Source organism: Anolis sagrei, chromosome 1 (assembly GCF_037176765.1).
Source record: "Anolis sagrei isolate rAnoSag1 chromosome 1, rAnoSag1.mat, whole genome shotgun sequence".
Lineage (NCBI taxonomy): Eukaryota > Metazoa > Chordata > Lepidosauria > Squamata > Dactyloidae > Anolis > Anolis sagrei.
In genome coordinates this window covers 199,087,453-199,110,881 of record NC_090021.1, presented here as the reverse complement: position 1 = coordinate 199,110,881, position 23,429 = coordinate 199,087,453, and the positions used below count along the sequence as shown (strand labels likewise).

The window sequence follows — 23,429 nt, the reverse complement described above, 5'->3', positions numbered from 1 at the left end:
GGGACTTTCCACACAGCCCTATATCCCAGAATATCAAAGCAAAAAATTAAATTAAATTAAAAATCCCACATTATCCAAGTGTGGACTCAAATAACCCAGTTCGAAGTAGATATTGTGGGATTTTCTGCCTTGATATTCTTGGGGGGCTTTCCACACAGCTCTTTATCCCAGAATATCAAGGCAGAAAATCCCACAACATCTGCTTTGAACTGGGTTATGAGTCCATACTGCTACATATTTCAATTCAATACAGAAAATGTGGGGTTTTATGTAGCTGTGTGGAAGGGCCCCCACTCCTCCTCTTCAGTTTCTTACTTCTGCGGCTCTTCTAGGCAGAAGGCTTCCTTGTCAATCAGCGTCCCACAATGACGACCGACTTCTCTTCTTTTTCCCGCCCCTCCACTTCCGCTTCCGCTTCATTCTGCCTCCTGTCCCCCGACTTCCTCCTCCTGGCTCCGCCTCCTCTCCTTCACTGGCCTATCGTGACAGGAAGCGGGCGACCGCGTCAGCCAATCGGAACCCGCTTATCCCGGAGGACGGACGCGAGGAGGCCACTTCCGCTTCTTCAGACGACGGGGCCTAAAGAAAGGAGGCAGGCGCCGCCGTTGGAAGGGGGGCCATCGCACGGGGGCCGCTGAGGGAGATTTGAACCCCGCCGGGCTCCTTCGAACCCGCGCCGCCGCTTCCTCCCCTCCCCCCTCGCTCTGCTCACGGTCTTCTCCCGTAACGTCGCCATGACGTATCCAGGTTTCGGAGCGGTGAGTAAGAATCGCGGCGGTGATTGGAGGGCGGCCCTGTCCGTCTGGCCTGCCTCCCTCCCTCGCTCCCTTCTCGGTGGCGCCGCGGCCCAGCTGTTTTCCCTCTCCTCCTCCTTCGGGGCTTTCTTCCCGCGCTCTACCTGGCTGGCGGGTCCCTCAGGTGGCTCCAAGGGGACGAGGAGGAGGAAGGAGGGCTCTTTCGCAACCCTTTTTTGCAGGCCGTGGGCCGTCCATTTTCCTTTTCTCCGTCTCTCTTCCCGAAGGCATTGGGGCATGGAGGCGAGGGAGAGGGAAGGAAGGACGAGCCAGCCCCAACAAGGGTTGCCATTTTAAAGCCTTTTCCCCTCCACTCCTTCCCTTTTTAAAAAGGTTCTGCCACTACAGTTGGCCCTCCAGAACCACGGATTCTGCATCCACGACTTCAACAAAAATCACAAAGCCAACGTTTTATATAAGGAGCACCTTTTTACCACGCGTTTGTATATAATAGGGCTTGAGCCGAGGGATACCAAACCCCAGGGCCTACTGTGTATGTCTCGAGTGGCAGCAAAACACGGAGTGAAGCTTCGTTGAAAAAGAAAAAAAAACTGCTGCTCTCCAGCTATGAAGCAACAGGGCCTGGTAGTAGGATCCAGACTCAGTTCCCCATCCCTGTTAAAACCCTTGGTGAGATTAAGGCTGGACTGACACTGCAACCATTCTTCTCAGGAGCCTAATAATCATCATCATCATCTTTATTTATACTCTGCCACCATCTCCCCAAAAGGGACTCGGAGCAGCTTACATAAGGCCAAGCCCAGCGATACATTACAGCAACATAAAATATAAACAAAAAAACAATATCACAATTAAAGAAATAAACCAATCAAGTAAAATAAACAGTACAAAATAACATAATGAAAAATAAAACAGTGGGCGGGCCAAATGCACAACATAAAATGATAAAACTCTGGATCAGATAGCAATGAAAATGTACATTTGTGGGGGAGGAGATCCTAGGGGACTGAACAGTGGAATTAGAACAGGGGTCCTCAAACTAAGGCCCAGGGCCCGGATACGGCCCTCCAAGGTCATTTACCCGGCCCTCCTTCAGGGTCAACCTAAGTCTGAAACGACTTGAAAGCACACAACAACAACAACAATCCTACCTCATCAGCCAAAAGCAGACCCACACTTCCCACTGAAATACTAATAAGTTTATATTGCTTAAAATTGTTCTTCGTTTTAATTATTGTATTTTAAGTGTTTTTGCACTACAAATAAGATATGTGCAGTGTGCATGGGAATTCTTTCATTTTTTTTTCAAATTATAATTCGGCCCTTCAACAGTTTGAGGGACTGTGACCTGGCCCTCTGTTTAAAAAGTTTGTGTACTCCTGAATTAGACTTTCAATAAGGTGGGGGAAAGTGCTTGGCTGACACTACAACCATTCTTCTCAGGATCTTAATAATAATAATAATAATAATAATACACACTCCTGACCTCATGATCGTGTTAAAAAACAAACTGTGGATCATCGATGTTGCAATCCCAGGTGACAGCAGGATTGAAGAGAAACAACTGGAAAAGATGACACGATATGAGGATTTAAAGATCAAACTTTCAGAAGCTCAATTCAGCATGGCCAGTAGTCAAGATTTTGGGGAAGTTGAGGTCTAAACCATCTAAGAGCAGTGGTTCTCAACCTGTGAGTCCCTGGGTGTTTTGGCCTACAACGCCCAGAAATCCACGCGAGTTCACCAGCTGTTAGGATTTCTGGGAGTTGAAGGCCAAAACATCTGGGGACCCAGAGGTTGAGAACCACTGGCCTAGTGTGTATGTCTCTAGTGGCAGCAAAACACGGAGTGAAGCTCAAACCTTCGTTGAAAAAGAAAAAAAACTGCTGCTCTCCAGCTATGAAGCAACAGGGCCTGGTAGTAGGATCCAGACTCAGTTCCCCATCCCTGTTAAAACCCTTGGTGAGATTAAGGCTGGACTGACACTGCAACCATTCTTCTCAGGATCCTAATAATAATAAAATACTTTATTTATACCCCGCTACCATCTCCCAAGGGACTCGGTGTGGCTTACATGAGGCTGAGCCCACAATACATCAATACAAGCAATAACAACCACAATACAAAGCAAAATACAAATACTAATACAAAGCAATTAAATAAATCTCATACACAAATAGCGTAAACATTGAACAATAGCACAAAACACATTTAAAATATATGGCTGGGCCAAATGTAATTAAAGTTAAAAAAAATAATGCTGGGCATGAACAAGGAGGCGGGCGTTGGGGGAAATGTACAAGCAGTCCTAAATCAGTATAAAGTGTTTTTAGAGGACATAATGCTAAGGGTTTATTATTCTGGGAAGGCACACTGATACAACCACGTTTTCAAGCTCCTCCTAAAGACTGCCAGAGTTGGGCATGCCTGATGTCCTTAGGAAGTGAGTTCCAGAGTCGAGGGGCCACCACCGAGAAGGCCCTCTCTCTTGTCCCCACCAATCGTGCTTGCGATGCAGGTGGGAGTGCGAGTAGGGCCTCTCCAGATGATCGAAGAGAACGTGTGGGTTCATACACAGAAATGTAGTAGTAATAATAATAATAATAAACACTTCTGACCTCATGATCGTGTTAAAAACAAACTATGGATCGTCGATGTTGCAATCCCAGGTGACAGCAGGATTGAAGAGAAACAACTGGAAAAGATGACACGATATGAGGATTTAAAGATCAAACTTCCAGAAGCTCAGTTCAGCATGGGCAGTAGTCAAGATTTTGGGGAAGTTGAGGTCTAAACCATCTAGAGCAGTGGTTCTCAACCTGTGGGTCCCCAGGTGTTTTGGCCTACAACTCCCAGAAATCCCAGTCAGTTTACCAGCTGTTAGGATTTCTGGGAGTTGAAGGCCAAAACATCTGGGGACCCACAGGTTGAGAACTACTGGCCTAGTGTGTATGTTTCTAGTGGCATGAAAACACGGAGAGAAGCTCATACCTTCGTTGAAAAAAAACTGCTACTCTCCACCTATGAAGCAACAGGGCCTGGTAGTAGGATCCAGACTCAGTTCCTCATCCCTGTTAAAACCCTTGGTGAAATTAAGGCTGGACTGACATTGCAACCATTCTGCAAAGACTGTGGCACAAGCCAGTAAAGATGGTCCCGGTGGTGATAGGCACACGGTGCAGTGCCTAAAGACCTTTGGCGCTGACAAGATTACCATCTGTAAAAGGCCACCTTACTGGGATCTGCACGCATTATTCGCCAATACATCACACAGTCCTAGACACTTGGGAAGTGTCCAATGTGTGATCCAATACAATAGGCATCAGAGTGTTTGCTGTGGACTCATCTAGTGGTTTTTATAATAATAATAATAATAATAATAATAATAATTTTTATTTATACCTTCCACCATCTCCCCAAATGGGACTCGGAGCAGCTTACATGAGGCCAAGCCCAGCAATACATTACAACAACATAAAATATAAACAACAAAATATCACAATAAAAGAAATAAACCAATCAAGTAAAATAAACAGTACAAAATAACATAATGAAAAATAAAACAGTGGGCGGGCCAAATGCACGACATAAAATGATAAACTCTGGATGAGGTAGCAATGAAAAGGTACATTTGTGGGGGAGGAGATCATAGGGGACCGAACAGTGGAATTAGACTTTCAATAAGGTGGGGGAAGTGCAATACAGTGTAGGTGAAATAACAGGACCGGAATATATGGTCACTCTCCAAAGGCACATCAGAAAAGCCAAGTCTTTAGATCTTTCTTAAAGACTGCTTATTTCCCTCTGTATCCACACATTCAACCATCCATGAAAATATTTTAGAAAATAAATGTCAAAAAGCATATCCTGATTTTCTTGTTTTAAATGGCAAAACATTTCACTTTGCTATTGTACATAATGGGACATCCAGGGATGCTTAAGAAATGGGGCCACAAAGTGGAGTCCGCAACATGCGAGAGTGGAGAAGAGCAAACCATAGACCACCTACTACAATGCAACCTGAGCCCTACCACATGTACAATGGAAGACCTTCTCACTCTGGCACCAGAGGCACTCAAAGTGGCCATCTGAAACCATGCCAAGTTCTGAAACCAGCTGATACCAACTTTATAAATTACAATTCAGTTAAGACAAGAGTGGCTAGGAGATTGTCCTGAGACACATTATGTACCAATATGGTTGACTAGCTACTAAATATGCTTTCAGGTTGCCTGACAGCTTATGATGACCCTGTGTATTTCATAAGGTGTTCTTAGGCAAGGGTTATTCAGAGCCGGTTTTGCCAGTTCCTTCCTCTGAAATATAGCCCACAGCCCCTAGTATTCATTGGCAGCCTCAAATCCAAGTACTAACTAGAGCTAACTCTGCTTAGCTTCCAGATGGATTCATATAAATTACTTCAGTTAGGTCTGTTCCTTAGTAAGTAACTATTTCTTACTTGTAAAGTTATGCATCATCAAGACCCTTACAGAAACTTTTATGACATGAGTTTTGCAAGGGTCTTGGCAGTACTCTGGTAAACTGTTTCTAGTCTTGTGTAGTGATTTCAATGTTTGATTAAGACAGGGTTGAAATCCTTGCTCAGCCATGGAAACATACTGGCTTTTACCTTGGACAAGTCACATTCTCTCAGAGCAAATTCTGCTAAAAAGCCTTGAGATAGGTTCATTTTAGGGTTACAAGATGTCAAGAATTACTTGGAGGCACATAACAACAAAAACATTTTCTGTCTCGTATTTTTGGACATGATTAGAAAATATAGAAATTGGTACGTTGAGAAAATTAACTTGGTTTATTAGGAATAAGCCCTGTTGGATAGTAGGACATATTTCTCAGTGAGCGTATGTAGGATTAGACTAACTTTAAAAGTGATGGTCAAAGTACAGGAAGTTCCCAAGTTACAAACATCTGACTTGCAATCAACTCATAATTAATAATGAGAGTGAGACAACAGGGAATGAGAGAAATCTATCCCTTAGAAGGGAAATTCATTCCTTAAAGTTATCATGGGAAAAAGGTGTCTCAGCTGAAGCTTTATCTCTAATTCTTGTTTCCACAACAAGCCAAATTTTTCAAAATCCAATTATCACAAGGACAGAAATTGAGGTGAAATCTTGTGAACAGGGACACAGCAAACAAACACCATTTTTTGCTTGAAGTATTCTTGTGACAAAAAGATACAGTAATAATAGTATAGAACACATTATTTTCTATATATAAGGCACTTTGATCCAATAAAATTAAGATCATTAATCACTGGCATTATATGTTTCTACTAAGCTGGTAAATATGGTGAAATATGTTTCTTCTCTTTACGAAAGTATGGTGCATACCGTGGTCAGGTGCCAATGCAAATGGCAATGGGCCAGCCAGTCCCTGGAGGAGTACCAAGTGTGGCCCATGGTGGATCTTCTGGATATTCTGTTTATGCTGGTGCCTATGCTGCTGCCGCCGCTGCCGATCCCTTGTGGACATTCTTCAGTGCTATTGCAGGACAAGTAAGTCAATCTATTATCTTAAGGTTTTGAAAGACTGTTCTTTGTTTAGCTAGTTTTAGAAATAGAAAGGGGTGATATTTTGGGGGATTTATTAAGCAGCATGTAATGAGTTTGCAGCACTCTGTGTAGCAGCCTTATAAATACACTTACAGTAGTTGCTAGCCTGTAGTACTCCCTCCTCCACAGCTAACATGGAAACAGCCTCTTAACAGGCTGTTAGAAAAATATCTTTTAGCAAGCATGCTGGGAAAGTAGGTACAGAGTTTAGAGATGGTATTCCATTAGTCTGATCACAGAAAAGGAGAAATGGAGTGACCCATTCCTTCCCCATTCTTTGTGTTTCTTTATCTTTGACTGCTTAGCACTAGATGTGTTGTCATTGATTTGCTGCTGGAAAAAAGGCAAATGGATGACAGGGTATAGATTGTTCTCTTTTGGAGAGGGGTTGAGTTGGAGAGAGGGAAATTGTGACGGCAGAGCTGAAAGCTGGCCAGGGTATGTGGGCTTAAGTCCAATTGCTCTTCTTAACTGGAGCGGACTCGCTGAATCAATTGTGGAGTGGTAAATCAACACATGGAATTCACATTGATTGGAAGTGTCTGCTTTAGTTGGGAGAAACCATTGGAATTAGGTACTGGGAATTAGCTTTTCATGTAGTAAAATACTGGTTTGTGAATTCAGTCTCCCTTGATTTAGGTATTCACTCTTCTTTCATCTCTTCAGAAATCCTTGTATGTCTATTTATTAGGGAGTCTGCACTTTCCATACTGCCTATTTTAAAACAAAAAAAAATTGATTCTGTTTTCCTTCCATATATTTCTATCCCGAACACAGGTATTAAAATCAATTTCTTGTTCTTAGTTAATATTTTGGTTATATAAATACAGAGTTACACGTAGCTGTTTCATCGTCTGGTTATCTTAGTAAAATTACTCATTTTGAATAATATTATGTTAAGAATCATGCTGTAAGGGTTTAATGTAATGTGGCATATTCCTCTTAAATTTGGTAGTTCAGCTTCTTTGCTGAAAAACATATCCAGATTATAATATTTACAGGGTGTTGTAGTCTATTAGTGTGGGGAAGTAGTTTCAGCAAAAGGAGTACTCATTTTTCAAGGCTAAGAGGATTATATAGAACAAGCCTAGTTTTTAGTGAATGAATATTTAAATGGAGAGCTTGTGAGATGACATTTTAATCCTATTTTTGAGTCTGCATCAGGTTTTTGGGTTGGAAAAGTTGTGTGCATTCTCTATGGCTAGCTATTTTATAGAGAAGTGCCTGATAGTTAAGTGATCTGGGCAAAAGGACTGGTTAAAAGGTTATAGTAAAGATTCACCAAAGGGCATATGCATGGCCCCACAGGTCATTGGTCTCTAGAACGTTTTGGGACTTGTGATGCCAATATGCATTCTGTCAAGAGTGTGGATCTCCAAAGGCAATATTCATGAAGAACTTCAGTTTCAGGTGAGTAATTTTCCTTCAGATATCCCCTCCCACCTTTGGTGTTTTACTTTCTATAATTTTCATGAACATTTAAAGACATGTTTAGGTTTTAGTAAGCACATCTTTTGAGTTAGTCATGGTTAGATGTCTTTGGCACCATAAAGGATACCATTTCAGATGTTAGTGCTTTTGAAGTTTTCCAGGTAATCCCTTAAGTCCCTTAAATAAGTACATATTTAATTTGTGTTAATTCCCAATTACAATGGAGTTTTAAGACTCGCTCTATGAAAGCTATTCCTTCTGCATGTACTAGACTCAATTAATTGCTTCATTTGTAGAGTTAATGAATTGACCATGATCTGTACTCTGAAACAAGGGCTGAGTAAAGATTGCCCTACCAAATAGTACTCTGAAGCCTGATTTCTATCATTAATTCCACTTGCAGAACCTGTAGAATTGACATGTTGGTTGATTTACTAGACTTATCATTGATTTAATAATTCTGCTTTAGTTGGGATTAATAAAAAGATTTTGGGCTCTTGGTCCATGAAGGCACATGCAGGTAGGAGCAACTAATCACACATCCTAGTTAGTGAAGGGAATTGTAGATTGTCTTCTTACATGTGCCAATCCACTTTAAGAGCCGGCAGCCAGATTTAGTGAATGAAGGAGATCTGTTCAGCCTCCAGTTGGAGTGAGGTGAGCATTTGCATCCCACTCTTGCCAGCCAGTGAGACTGAGATAAACCCAGGAGTCCTACTTTTGAGTGTGACAACCTCACTGGCTGGCAGTAGAGGAGTGGAAATGATGACTCCCTTTCACCACCACCAGAACCTACATTAATCTTTCACCTCAGAACTACAAGTGCTTCAAATGGACTGGGTTGACATTTACTGTGGTCTCTAGTATAACTACAAAGTGTTAATGAATACAGATCAGTTGTGAATTGTAGGTTACATATTTCTGACTGTAATACTGAATGCCAGTCAATTTCTTTAAACATCTATTCTAATGGGTTGAGGATCTAAACCAAATTAAATCTGAGCCCCAAATTTAGAGGCAACTACTTAGTTTTCTTACATCCTTTCTCTAGATATAAAAGAGGAAGAGACTTTTAATATGCATCCAACTTTATCAGCAAAAGCATGCAGTCTTGATATGATTATATAAAGAGATATAGTGAGAGGCCACACAGAAAATGGATTCAGTTTTGTAGCACCTTCTTTCTTCTCCATTTTTGTTTTGCTAGTTGCATGAAACAAGTCTTCTGTCCCTCTACAAACTCTGTGTAGTTTCCAATCACTTGGGTAGCTGACAAATAAGGAAATGTTTGAAAATTACTGAAAATTACTGAAATATGCATACACAATCTCTGAGCGTGCCTCATTGAAGCAGGTAAAGAGTGAAAAATTGAAAGGAGTTTTAATTTAAGATGACAAGTAGAGGAAAGAACATGATGGATAATTTTGGGAACTTGTGCTTTCTCCTGTCATTCTCTTTTTTCTGAATTGGAGAATACGGCAAACCGTTATATGAATGGGCATAAGTATCACTACTGATGAAATGGTGGGCCATCTTGTGCTTAATTCCAATGGCCACTTGCCCCATCAAGTTCCAGCATTGTGACTGGCATACAGACCTTACTGAAAGCAAAAACGAACGGGGAGGAAAATATTAATAATTGGAAAAATTACGTAAATTAGCTTTTACTTTTGCTATCTTTTTATAATGATGACAAAAAGAGGTCTGACTACTGGATAGCTGTTTCAAAGCAGCATTTGTTTGCTTCGTTCGCAGCCATTGCTGTGATGCATTTGATACTACAGAAGTTGTTTAGTACATGACATCTTTTCCCTAAAGACATGATTTACAATAGGCCATGAATCTGAAGACTATAAAGACAGTGGCTGTATCAAATAGCTTTCCACTTGCTTTTCTTAGAGCAACCTTTCGAACTCTCAGCCTGTCAAGAAAGTACATTGAAGTCTTTTGGGTGGCTCTCAGAATTCAGGTTCTTTTCTTATGTTTGAAATAATTAAGAAATGTTTTGATAAAGAGCAACTAAAATAGGAATTGTTGGTGATCAGTATTGGGGAGTATAGAAATTTAGTATCTGCAGAGAAACAATAGGCCAAATGATGCTAGATTGTTTCAGTAATGAGAACACTACATAAGAATGCAAAAGGTGTATGCAGGGATTCCTTCCACTGAAGAAAGCAAGAAGACTTTGTATTTATAAGCAGCTTCATATACAAGATATCCTGATTTGTACTACCCATCTAAAACAGTGCCTTGAATGTTCCTCTGTGTCACATTTTGGTTTCCAACTTGATCCTTCTTTTGCAAGCAAGAAAACTTAGAAGCAGCAGTACCTATGTACTAGTTATCCATTTAAAACAGTGGTTTTTCAATATTTGTGTCTACAGGGAATTCTTTCAAGGTTCACTTAACTGCTAAAAAATCCTTGATGTCTTTGCTGAAAAATCCCTGTATGTAATGGGTTTTTGGAAAATGTTCTAGAGCACACATTCTGGTGCATTGATCAGACTGGTTTGATTCTCCAAAAGCTAAATTTGTAATTTTAACTCACAAAAGGACTAAAGTCTTCTGAATACAGCGTGACTTGTATCTGAGTAAATAATTAGGATTGCATTGAGTAAACACCATTTGAATGCCACTGCTTTAGAAGAACTGTATATATAAGAAGTAAGAATCCCCAACTCCTCTAAGTTTTTAAAATATGTTTGAATTCTCGTAAGTGGGATCTTAATTGCTATCCTCCATATTTTTTTCTCAATTATCAAGTGTAATATTTTAGTAAATTTAGTTTTTTATAGGAGGAATAAACATTCACTCCTGAAGTCCTAGTCAAATAAGCACAATCTTGTCATCTTCCATGTAGCAAGACCAGTGGGGTGATGGAAGCATGAGCCTTGGCACTCAAAAGAACTGATCAGGTAGAAACTTGCAGTAACATGGATATTGCTTTTGGAGGGGTGGGAGAAAGCAGCACAAAGATCATTTGAGGTGTTGCATTTTAGTCAGTCAGTGAGACTCAGAATTGTATTTATCAACATTTCAATTTCCCCTTTCCATGTTCCCTCTGAGCTTACCCAATGAAATCGTTTTCTTCTTAGAGCTATAAGTAATTCTGTACAGTTCTGCAGTACTGAACCCTTTGCTCTAATATGTGCCACGGATTACTAGAGTTATTTGACAGACCTATAAGTAGACATCTTTTAAAATAGCGCTCAACTTTGCATACTTTCTTCTGACTTTTAAATGGCCTGATGCAGTTTTTTAAAATCTAGTCTGGACCAAAACAAGGCTGTTCAGCTTGTAATAGCTCTGTTTTTGATTAATGTTTTTTGGGAATCCTGGTATTGCAATTGCAATTTCAGTTAATATAATTTGAGTGGGATGGAAGTAAGAAGATAATACATTTTTGAATATATACATCCCACTGTACACACTTTCATTGGAGAAGCTCACAAAGAAAGCTTTCATTACTTTTTTTTTTTTGGCTGTGAAATCAACTTGTGGGGAGGAGTCTGGTATAAGTTTTACAGTAACATTCAATTCACTTGCACGTGTGTATTCTCATTTTGGGTAGCTGGGGTTTTTGTGTCAGACAGAATATCTTGCCAGGATGGTGCATTGATATACCATGTAGTTGAAATGCTATGTCTCATGCTACTCAGAGCAGATATTTGTCTTTAGGAAAGTTTTAGATGATCAAATGAAGGATCTAATTTACTCTCTTTTATGTAAGACACTTAATTGTTTGTTTGAACTCATGTATGTCTTTAACATTTGGATGTCTTCTCAACTTCTTTGACTTGTTGGTTTTGGATCACTTGTATGCAGCTAGCTTGATGCCAACGCAAGAAACCGCAATGAATACATAGGGTCAGCCTGGAATGGAGACGAAAGCAGAGGGGAAAGCCCTTTCAGAAAATGGTTTGCTAAATAGTTTAAAAACTGTACTTGAAGCACTTTTAAGAAAAGTCATTCAACGCTTATGAAAAAATGCCAAGCAATCTCATATGGAAAATCTGCTGTTGCAAGGTGTCACTGTAGCTCTATAAATGATTCCTTAAAATTTAGACTTGAATGTTCATTGTGGTTAGTATAGTAGAATTTAAATAGTGCTTGTGAAGTATTCAGGTTCTGTCAATTGTGGTAGAGTAATTGGCTGATTCTGCAAAATATACACACTTGATTTTGTATTCCTAAATGAACCAGTTTCCATGAACCACAAATCTCTATACATTCATTTTACAGGATGGGGAAGTTGATGCTGAGGAGCTACAGAGATGTCTAACACAGTCGGGAATCAATGGAACTTATTCTCGTAAGGTTTATTGCTATTGAGCACAATATTTTTAATCTTCAAATAACACCACTGGCATTCTTAAAAGCCTAATCTGATACTATTTTTGATGTTATCTTCTTAATATAATAGCCTGATAGTACAATTCTTCAGTGGTTTGTGTTCTGTTGTTTCTTAGAATTGGGAAATGTTGTTTATATTTGGAGGATGCTACAGTTGTTGCCTCAGATGTGCTTTCTTGTGTGAGGTTCCTGCAACATGTACAGTGCAACAAACAAAGAAAAGTATACAGTTTAGCTTTAATTTCAAATATGCATTTTTGTAGTACATCAAAGTTCACTGGAACCAGTAAAAGTTTGATAAATGTTAAAGACTCATAGAACATTCAAATTATTGACTGAGCTGTGAAATGACCCGCTGGAAGAGATTTGACAATTAAATGAGCTGTCAAAATTTAAGGCACAATTAACTTATCTTTTCCAGCAGACCTCCTCAGTCAATTTTAAACAGTGAATTTTAACTTTACATTTTATTAGTATTGGTGCTTTAATCTTTGTCCTATGCATTTAATGGTATTGTGTTTTATCTGTGTATTATTATTATCATTATTATTTCATTTATTTGTAAACATTTTGGACTAATAGAACTAGAACAAGCCTGTGGTGACACAGAAGACATTTTTATAATTCTAAGAATTATTGGATTTTTAAAATTTGTTAAGGAAGAACATTGTTAAGATCTTCTAGTTGCTAATATGATCTCAATTTACACTTAATATGTTAAGAATGTTTTCAGTGCTCTAGTCTTTTTTAAAAGTTGCTCTTTTTATTGTAAATTTTACCCAATTTTCCATTTTCATGCAAATCTTGTATGTTGTATAGATCCTTTTAAACAGAAATTATTTTCTCTGAACTTCACTGTGAGTGCCTCTGTGACAAGTTATCTATTGTTTTACAAGCCATGCACTTAAATTATGAATCTTTATGAATTTCACTATGTTGGGGTTTATGATGTTTTCAACAGTGCTGATTACAGATGAGATCGATATAGCTAACCCCAAATTAATATATCCTCTGCTTGTAATTTCAGCATTCAGCTTGGAGACGTGCAGAATTATGATATCAATGTTAGACGTATCCTTGAAGCTCTGCTTCCCCCCCCCCCCCCCCCCCCCATGGAACTGTAAATGTAGAGTTGAATTAACCCAATTAGATACTGTTCCCTGGGCCACAGAAACAAGAGTTTAAAGAAGTAAGAACTGAAGCACTTACCTTGTTCTGTTTTATAAAGTGGTGGAAATGAGGAAAGTAGAGAAGCTGATCTGGGTCAGCATGAAAAAGTAAGTTAGCTAAGGCTGCTGGAGATTATGTCATAATAAACATGTTGTTTCAGGCTGTAAAGACACTTAAATACTTTAAAATATGCTGTAGAACATTCACTTCATGTCTGCTGGCTGTAGGGTTATAAAAATGGTCTGGCCTGATGTTTACTGCCTGAGTGAAAGATGTTTGTCCTCCCCATTCCAAGTAGAGAGTACTTGAATCTTATTGCAGTGGTGGCTACCTTCCTCTTTTGCACCTGAAGACAGCAAGATTATGACTTCAAGCTCATAGAAAAGATTGTCTTCCATCATCTTATCAACAACTTCACTGCAGAATATGCTTTGTTTGAATGTCTGGAATTGCAGAATAAGTGAAAGTGACCTGGTCCAGGCATAACATTTCTGGTTTGGTAAGACTGAATAATACTCCAGCTTCCTTTTGATGTGCAGATCAAACAGTTCCTGTTTTAAGTAGAGCTAGACTAAGAATAAGATGCAGTAATCCATTGTAAGAAAGTTCTTGAATTACATGTTTGAATGCAGATGTCCAGTTAACTTTTTTACAGAATATTTCTTAACTGAAATATCAGAGAGAGAATACTGGGAAAATGGGATATAATGAATTCAAGGAACTCTGGGCAGCTCTCAGTGCTTGGAAACAAAACTTCATGATGATAGATCAAGACCGAAGCGGAACTGTGGAACTTCATGAATTGACTCAAGTTATTGTTGCTATGGGTAAGGCACATTGCTTTCATGTCTGGACAGCAAGTGTTTTGTTGGAAGACTAGTGGAGGGCAGTTATATAGGAATTTGGTAATGCTTTGTGTCTATTAACTCATTCCTTTTCTGTAGTTCTTTTGTATTTTTTTTAAAGAAAAAAGGTTGCATTCAGGGTTGAATACATTAATAACTATTTTAAAAGATTTTTAGTATTTTAGCCACAACGAGAGGCAGGTAAGAAATAAAATTGATGATGCAGGAAGATTTTTAAAAAGTGTGTGAGTCATGGTATATTTAGTGACCCCATTTAGAATGGCATTATATTAAGAGGATATAAAAAGAAGCAGTGTTGAAAGAAGCAGTGATCAAGTGCGTTTTATCCCAAAATTAGCATATGCATGTCTTCTATTGTGAGGTATTTTGTGATACAAGTAAATACCAGTATATTTTCCCTAGGTTAATTGAATCAACTATTGCCCAAGAGAATGAGCAATGTGATTTACTTTAAAATGGCCTGAAATAGTTTTTGTCCCAGTATGCTACATCTGTTGAGACAGAAAGTACTCTCTTGACAAAAATCAACAGACTTGTTGGGACTCTTTGTAGAAAAGAAATGGTACTTGGCATGTGGCTGAAAATAAAAATCTTTTGGTGTGTTTGCTTTGTAGAATTAATGCATTTTGATACTTTTTTGCCATGTCTCCATGCTGTGGAAACCTGGGTTTTGTACTTTGTTGAGGTACTTTGTTGACATGGCAGTTAAAGTGGTGTCAAACTGCTTTCATTCTACATATTCTTTGATTGCAACTGTATCTAACACCATAGAATGCCTACCAAACACTAGAACACCCCTTCTTCATCCATGAGGGTTAAATTAGGATTGTTAAAATTTTACCTTGACATGTATACTAACAATGAAGCTTAAACCAATTGTGAGCATTATGTCTTCTTCCTATGGGAAGACAGTGATGGATAGTAAATCCAGGGCTATACAGTAGAGGTAGTAACTCCATTACATGATAACAAAGGTTTCTGACATTTGGGAGCAGAATATTAAATAGCCCATATTCTGTTAGCAACACAGGAGTGTTATCATACAGACTAGATGTTTATATAGTGGACAAAATATAAAAGGTTTTTAGATGAGAGGAAGGCTAACTGATTAGAAATCTGCTTAATTTTATTCGTGACCATCACAGCAGACGAAGCTTTGGAAACCTGTCTCCAAAACAGTATAAGCGTGATAGTGGTGAAGCAATGGTCAGTTCTTAACACATTTCTCTCTGCTAATTGTTTCTATTCGGCAAAACTTCCCCAGTTGAGGCTTTAAACTCACATACCTACATTGCCCATTGGAGAGGAAGGTTAACCACTTCCAGCCCACCTACCACTTCTTTGCTGTAAGTTGTCCCAAGATGCCTGGGGAGGTATATTTCCAGCCCTAGATCTTCTGCCAGATATATAGATGCGAGCCTTATATACGTCTTAGCTCTAGAAAGGTAGCAAAATAGATACAACATACTGTGGTATTCTGTAGTTGCGAAGTACTGCATCCAGAAGGAAAATATTAAACTTAATGTGACTCTTCATGTTATGCCTTACTTGTTTTTCAGTGTCCCCTCAATAATCCGTTGAAAGATGCAAGTTCTCCTAAGCCTTTTGTTCTGAAATGAAACTTACAAGTGTACTTTTCTGCCACTATCTTGTTCTAGGCTATAGACTAAGCCCACAGACCTTAATTGCCATAGTGAAACGTTACAGCAAGAATGGCAGAATTTTTTTTGATGACTACGTGGCTTGCTGTGTAAAGCTTCGGGCTTTAACAGGTAAGATATTTTATTGGTTCGATTACATATCTTTTTAAAAAAAGATTTTAGTTTGGGTTTTGTATATGCCATCTCCGGTAAAAGGTGTGAAGTAATTAATATTCATAAGATATGCTACCTCTAGCCTATTACCTCATGAGGCAAACTTTGGCCCTCCAGGTATTTTGGATTCAACTCCCACAATTCCTAACAGTTGGAGTCCAAAACACCTGGAGGGCCAAAGTTTGCCCATGCCATCTCTAGCCTCTTTCACACTGTACACTTATAGCACTTGGATGCCCTATCAAACACTGATTTGTAGTTTATAGATGAGTACGTATTTAGAATTCTTAGAGGGCTCTATAACCTTACAAAACTTCAAATCCCAGGTTCCTGTAAGATGCAGCCATGACAATTAAAGTGCTATCCAAGTGCTTTAATTGTGTCCTGGGGAAGATAGGTCTGCATAAAAAAACTCATCCGTAAAAATGACAAAAGATTCAGGACATAATGACACCAACTAGACATAGGCTAGTGTTGAATATTCCTTATCTAAAATGCTTGGGCCCAGAAGTGAATTAGATGTCAGATATTTTTGTAATATTTACATATACAGAACGGGAAATCTAAACACAGAATTCATTTGTTTTATATATATCTTACACATGCAGCCTGAAGGTAATTTTATGTACAATAGTTTTAGTATTGTTGTGCATGAAAGCAAGTTTGTATATGTTAATCCGAAAACAAAGTTGTGACCATATCAGCCACTTGTGTGGCTGTTTTGGGTTTTGAAACATTTTGGATTTCTGGATCAGGAATGTTCAGTCCTGACTGGTTGAGGGGGTCTGCTATATTCCGGATTAACAATACCGTTTTGGCTTTAGTGAGAAAAATGTGAGTTTGAGGTGAGATTAACTTGAATGACATGAATTAAATAGCTTGGATATAAATATTTTGCCTGGATAGAACAATACTTTGACACAACCAAAGTTGTGAAGCTGCACAACCGGATTGCTTCTATCACATGTCTCCAGACGATCCCTTCTAGCTCAAGATGGTGATGTGGGGTGAGGAGAACCCAGGAAAGCCCTCTCATGTTTGTAGAGCTCAAATCAATCTCTTGGTTCATCTCAGGGATTTTGCTGTACTGCTCAAAATATTTTTAATTTTATATCCAGTACTAATGGGGTGATAATTATCTTTGGAATGCTTAACAGCTACTTTTAAAATGCAGCAAATATGGCAAAATATTTAAGATGGCATGTCTCTTGAAAAATTTGGTGTGTGTTTTTGCAATCCAGCTAGTCATTGCTAAAATACTAATGAAGGAATGTTAAGAATCCAGTGAATTCCAGTTACAACCAGTGAAGATTAAACATCTAGTTTAGTATTGTGTTTAAGGTTTTCAAATATTAATGTGTCAATTTTTTCTTTTTTGAAGACTTTTTCAGGAGAAGAGACAGCATGCAGCAGGGCATTGTTAATCTTGTCTATGATGATGTAAGTAGTAAAACTGTAATGGCTATTTAAACTCTATTGGAATCTTACTAAATAGGGTTGTGCATTTCGAATAAACCCTGATCAGTTTTTGGTGTCTCAATTTTCTGCAAGGCCCCCAGTCCCTTTTTGGGAACTTGTGGAATTTGGTGGGGTGAGAACCAGTTCTCCTTTCCGGTGCCTCCAAATCAAGAGAAAAGGGAGGGCTTTTTAAAGGAAGCCCAGGGTAGGATACCTCCAGGTCAATCCCTCTTCCTTTCCTGGGGAGCCTCCTTAAAATGCCTTGGAAAACTGCCTCCTGCAGGGAGAGAGCTGTGCACAACCATGGCTCCTGTCTCCTCTAGAGTAGAAACAGCTTTAGCGAAGCATATGACCCAAAAAGGTCTCCTCTAAAGACAAAAGGGAGATGATTGCAGAAAAGGGGATTTCTTAAGCCCTTGTCTTAAACCAGGCCTTCTTGAAAGGAAGAAGGGAAAGGATTGCAGGAAGCAGGGTTTCTTAAGCCCTTGTCCTAAAAAAGATGGAAAGGGGAACTTCATAAGTTCCCCACTGCTGCCAATGGGTTGGATCGAAAACTGATCTTTTGGTTGCTATAAGAGAAAACAGATTCCTTGCTTAGAATGCCCCCCCCCCCCCACACACACACATACTTTGATTCTGCCTCCAAATCAAGAGGAGGGGCTTAAGAAACCCTTCTTCCTGCGATCCTTTTGCTTCTGACTGCTGCCTCCCTTCCCACACTCCATGTGTAACTGAAAGAAACTGAAAGCAGCCAGTTTTCAACCGCCACTGTTCTGTTGCGACCAAAAAAAATGGTGGTGGAGCCCATGCCATTACGGGTGTCCAAATCAGCCAAAGACTGTTTTATGAAAACAGATCCTTGCACAAGCCTATATATAAATCAAAGGGTCCTGCATTACGTTTTCTTGGATGTGTATTTGCCTTTTTATGGGTTTTGCAGCAAATCACCTATTCTACTTCTTTCAACATCTCATGTAGGACCCTGTGCTTTGAATCAGTGTGTGTCATTCTCATTGCTTTCTCCAAAACTCCTTACTTAATCAACTGTTTTGATTAGCCAATCAAACTTGGTGTTTGAGAATATTTAAGGTAGTGGAAACCTGTTATAGGAATGCCAGTTCAAATAACCTGATGACACTTGAAAATAATGAACAGAATCAAAATGCCTCTCTAATGCCTTTAAATAGTGTGTTTGTTAATTTGGCCTTGACTCAGTATAGTCTTAACTAGCTGTTTGTGAAGAAGATGGTATTCTGTGTACTATTCCGTTTGAATTGTTACTTCTCATGTGCAAAACTGTTTGTAGAAATAGAATGAATCAGTTGGAGCATGTTAATTCCATCTTTAAGATGTTAAAAGCTTTCTCTTGTTGTCGTGTGGAAGGGAGGCCAGAACTGAAATTTAAACCAAGTAGAATTATTGTGTAATGGCAATACTTTACCACTGTGTGTAGCCTTCGGCCTGCAAAGATACGTTTATACAAGATGTAGGCTTCTGCAGTGTCTTAAATAGCTAGGTGATTTTCTTTATTGAGTTTTGCTTCCTGCAAATAATAATGCTAATGGTAATATTAATTTATAATTTTGTTACCTGCAGAGTACAACGTAGTTAAGACCAGATACTTTTTTACAACACAAAAATAACACAGCCCAACAAAAAAGTTTTTTTTTTGGATGTTTTGATTTTTAGGTCTGTTCCTGGGGTTATTTGGGGAGCTGGTTCAGAAAATCACATTGGATGGACCTCATCAGCTCTAGTTTCTTAAATATGATGATCATGATTTTCTATGGGTGAGCAGATGAAGACTGGTTTATAGCATATGTTCTATATCTCAGAAACTAGAGCTGATCAGGGGAAATGGGTACCATTTTTGGAATCAGCAGGTCAGATATACTCAAAAGCAGGGCTAATGTAGTTTGTGCATGGCAAAATCAAGGATTACGTTTTGGATTTTTTTTTCCAAATATTGTCAAGTCATGGTTTGCGTAGCCTGTTGATACAAAGAGCCTGTTTATATAATAAAATCTAGTTGTTGTTTTGTTTTGTTTTGCCTCTTAACTTCTGGAGTTCAGAGTTGCACTTCTAAGAATGAAAAGGCTCTTTCATTTACAGAAAAGCCTTTGATGCAGGGGAGATTTTTGCTAATGGGAGGTAGTGGAAAGTTTTCACTGCTGAAAAATCCCTACACGCCTGACTCCAATTCCTATGATGTACCAGAGTGCCTCCTATCATCCAGAGCAGATTTTCAAGAGGCATAAGAGAGAATTTACAAACATTGCTTCTTCAGTTTGCTGTATTTGAGAATGTTTTGTAATTGCTCACATGAGCTCTAAATTCAATGTATTGTCTTTCACTTATTATGGTCGTATTAGAAAATTAATTCTGTATTGGTCTATTCTCACACTTCATCCAGTTAACTACCTTTTCTAAATACCAATGTTTATACTGAACTTGCTTTTGTTTTTCAGTTCTTGCAGTGCACCATGGCTATCTGAGTGCCAATTATGGGGGAAAATGCATCCATGTATAATTTCAACTGCTTTGAGAAAACTAACTGAAAATTCTGAGACGGGAAGGCTGCCATTGATTTTCCACACTTCTGCCTGCTAATGCATCATTTCTGTATAAATATCCTTGATTTTTAGTGTGTAGTTTGACAATAAACAAGTATTCACATTTTACAGGAATCCTTAGAAGTGTGCCATTCTTTATGCATATGGATGGTAGACTTTTTATACCTTGGGGTTACACTCTCAGGATTGTTAAAAGGGAACAATCACATTTCATGTAACGGTTATAAACAGGGTTCAGTTTATCTTTAGTGGTCTGGCCTAGTACCTGTTTGCTTAAATTGCAATAATGATTGGCCACAATGGTCATTCTAGGGTTCTGCAACATCAGCTGTTTCATGTGCTCTGTGCCTGTGAAAGACTCTCAATGCTGGGTTGCGAGGAAAGGAATAATTCAATAGTTGTCTCAAGTATGTACTTAAAACAAGCCTTTGGCTTTTTCATCTTCTGAATGTTCAGTAGATTTATTTGCTGTAGACTGGTAAAACATATTGATAGTGAAGATTATATTTAATGGTAGTTGAACACATCTTGCTTTTTTTTATCCTCCTGAGGAATTTTATCCTCAGAAATTTGTGCGATTCTTTCAACCACCCATTTCTCCCTTTAAGCGTAAATGTTTGGGAATCCCCTAAGGGACGATTAAAAGAATAGTGTGTGTGCATGCCTTCAGGTTGCCTGTTGACTTATAGCGACTCCATGAATTTTATAGGGTTTTTGTAGGCAAAGAATACTCAGAGGTGGGGTTTGCCAGTTCCTTCCTCTAAAATATAGCTTACAGCACCTGGTATTCGTTGGCAGTCTCCCATGCAAGTTCTAAGCAGAACGTACTCTGCTTAGCTTCCAAGATAAGACAAGATCTGGTGCCCTTAGGGTATTTGGGCAGAAAGGAATAAAAAAGCATGCATATACTCAGCTTCTTGCCTGAAACTCCAGCAGTTAGTGGATGTATCCTGTCGTGAATGCTAATAATGGCTAGTTCCCTCCTTGCACATTTTCTCTATCAGGAAATAGAACCATGGACCCTGGAGAAAACCGTTGGTGGGGTGCAATTTCTGACTTTAAGATGTCAACCAGGATTATTCAGCATGTTCCCACTCCTCCCTCCAAGCATCCTTGCTTCCAAGTGCAGTATGCAAATTGGGCCACGGCATTTCCTTTTAAAACAGACAGACTGCCCAGCCTTAATCTTTAACCTCTTCATGACTGGTGTTTTTAGTGAAACTTCAGTTTAGTACAGCAGGTGAAAGATGGCCAGTGACCAGTGCCAGAGATGCTGTGTTTTTCTGCTTTGGATCCTGCTATGCTCTGTAGATTTTCTTTGTTAAGTTCTTTATTTCTTCATAAAGCATTTTCAGTACATGGAGTTAATCCACAAGTGGCTTCCTGGCTTATATAAAAAGAGCACAGTTGGATGACTTTTGATAGTGTTTTTAGATCCATATGCTGATATTTCTTGACATATCTAATGGCAGAATTTTAAGTTGCAGACTTTGGCCCACTTGGAAGGAAAGGATGTATTGTTCAACTGCCAAACTAAAGCCCACAATCCATCATACTATGATAAAAATGTAGAGTCAATTTGCCTGACTATTGTAGTACAACTTTCTGATGCTAAGGAAGATGGTTGTTAACATGGAATCAGTAAGATGCATATAATGCTTTAGTAATTTATGTCTTGCTGTATTCATATAGTTTTACTAGTACATTGGGTTTTTAAAACATTGTCTTGCATTATCTCAATTTCTGTAACTTGTTTTGGCCATTTCAGTTCAAAGTTCTGAAATCACTCGCATTATTCCATCTGCGTATTTTGCTGTTCACAACTGTCATATAATAGCTGTAGATTATCTGCTACATAGAGATCTTCAGACTTAATGAAATAACTGGATATTGTTCTAACTGTATAAGTGCTCTTGTAGTAACTATTTTCAGTGCCATCTGAGGCAATTGTTTGGAAATAAAATGTGGCGCTTGCTTTGTATTCTTTCATCCTAAGGCTGTCTAAATTTGAAATAATAGTTTTTGAGCACAGTTGTAATTCTATACGTTTTTCAATTTTACCCCTATCTTAGATTGCATATAAAGGAGCAATACCATCATTTTGGGTGGAGCATGAAATGTGAAATAACATTTGGAAATTCTCCCATTTGAAGTGTTTGAGAATCAATGTACAGTTTGGGGGGGGGGGGGGGCGGGTACCCTATAGTATAGTCCCACTGGTAAGACCTTTTCCTAACAGGGGAAAAAGTATCATGCGCTCCCAGTTTATGAAAAGAATCAGCACAGTTATTAATGTTATGTGCATGTAAAATTTTGTATTTCTTAGATGGGTGATGTTACTTTAATGATTAAAAGGAAAGTTTTAACAAAAGCATGCAAAAGAATTAGCTTTACTGTGAGAGATGGTTTGGGAGGCTTCACATGTCAATCTACATTCCTTACATATGGTGTGAAATACGGGGTGTTTTGAAAAGATGTACTCAATTAGGAGTCATTGTATCTCTGCAACCATGAACTCCCATGAATGTAACCCTTACCCCTTGAAAGGGTGAGGCATAGAGTTTCAAAGGATTACCTCTAGATCTCTCTCCCAGCACACAAACAACTACGGTAGCCTCAGTAGTTCACAGGAGGGCAACCCCATAGCATAAGAACTTAATGAGATATTCTTCATTTGCAAAGTTATTTTTTATTTGTTTCTAGCTCAAAATAGCTAGTAAAATTTGGGAATTCATTAAAATGTCTAATTTTTTGTGCCATTGTAACATGCTGCCATTGTGAAATTTACAGCTTTGAAATTGGGTCTATCATTTTGAAACCCCCTGTGCTATAACGTACAATAATGAAATACAGAAAAAAACTGATAAATCTGTTCAGCATAATGTAGGAGCAGGACAACACATGACTTGCCAGGTAAGTTGTATTCCACATCCATATGTGTCTATGCGCTATATAAAAAAATGACCTCATGGCATTTGGAGGCAAGCTATTTCATCAAATCCCCTTAGCTCCCTGTAAACAAATCTTTAAATAGTTCTACTTTGGGAAGGTATATAGAATAGTCAATTTGCAAATCAGAAATTCCACCCAATTGTGGATGCTCGACAGCAGACCAGTTCAACTTGCAGCGTTCCTTCTATTTGGGCTTCCAACTCCCAGAATTCATCACCATTGAACAAGTTGGCTAGGGCTTCTGGGAGTTGGAGGCCCAAATAGCTGGTGAGCTGCAGCTTGAAGAGGCCTGCTCTACAGGTTACTTTCCATCACTGCTTCATGAGTGTTCAAACAAGTTGTGGGTTTTTCCTCAGAGAGAACCACTTCAGCGGGGCAGCAGCCCCTGCCCACCACCACCACTTTCCCACCCAGGTATTCTAAAAGGCCAAAGGTTGTGCCATGGGGCAAAGAGTAGAGGGTATATGTGCTTTGGGATCTT

General features: G+C 38.9%; 1 protein-coding gene across 2 annotated transcripts; it reads left to right on the top strand.

Moving 5' to 3' along the window:
- The first annotated feature begins 502 nt into the window (after positions 1 to 502).
- On the top strand, positions 503 to 21,977 carry GCA (grancalcin). Of its 2 annotated transcripts, none has more exons than XM_060777945.2 (8): positions 503 to 758; positions 6,098 to 6,274; positions 12,005 to 12,074; positions 13,143 to 13,186; positions 13,965 to 14,112; positions 15,810 to 15,923; positions 17,347 to 17,405; positions 19,892 to 21,977. In XM_060777945.2, exons 1-8 carry the CDS (start codon positions 735 to 737, stop codon positions 19,916 to 19,918), a joined length of 663 nt encoding a protein of 220 aa, XP_060633928.1. In that variant the 5' UTR covers positions 503 to 734; the 3' UTR covers positions 19,919 to 21,977. The 2 variants fall into 2 exon arrangements, with proteins under 2 accessions (XP_060633928.1, XP_060633938.1); XM_060777955.2 differs by lacking the exon at positions 503 to 758 and adding an exon at positions 7,640 to 7,741 and having other exon boundaries at positions 6,187 to 6,274.
- Positions 21,978 to 23,429: the final 1,452 nt, after the last annotated feature.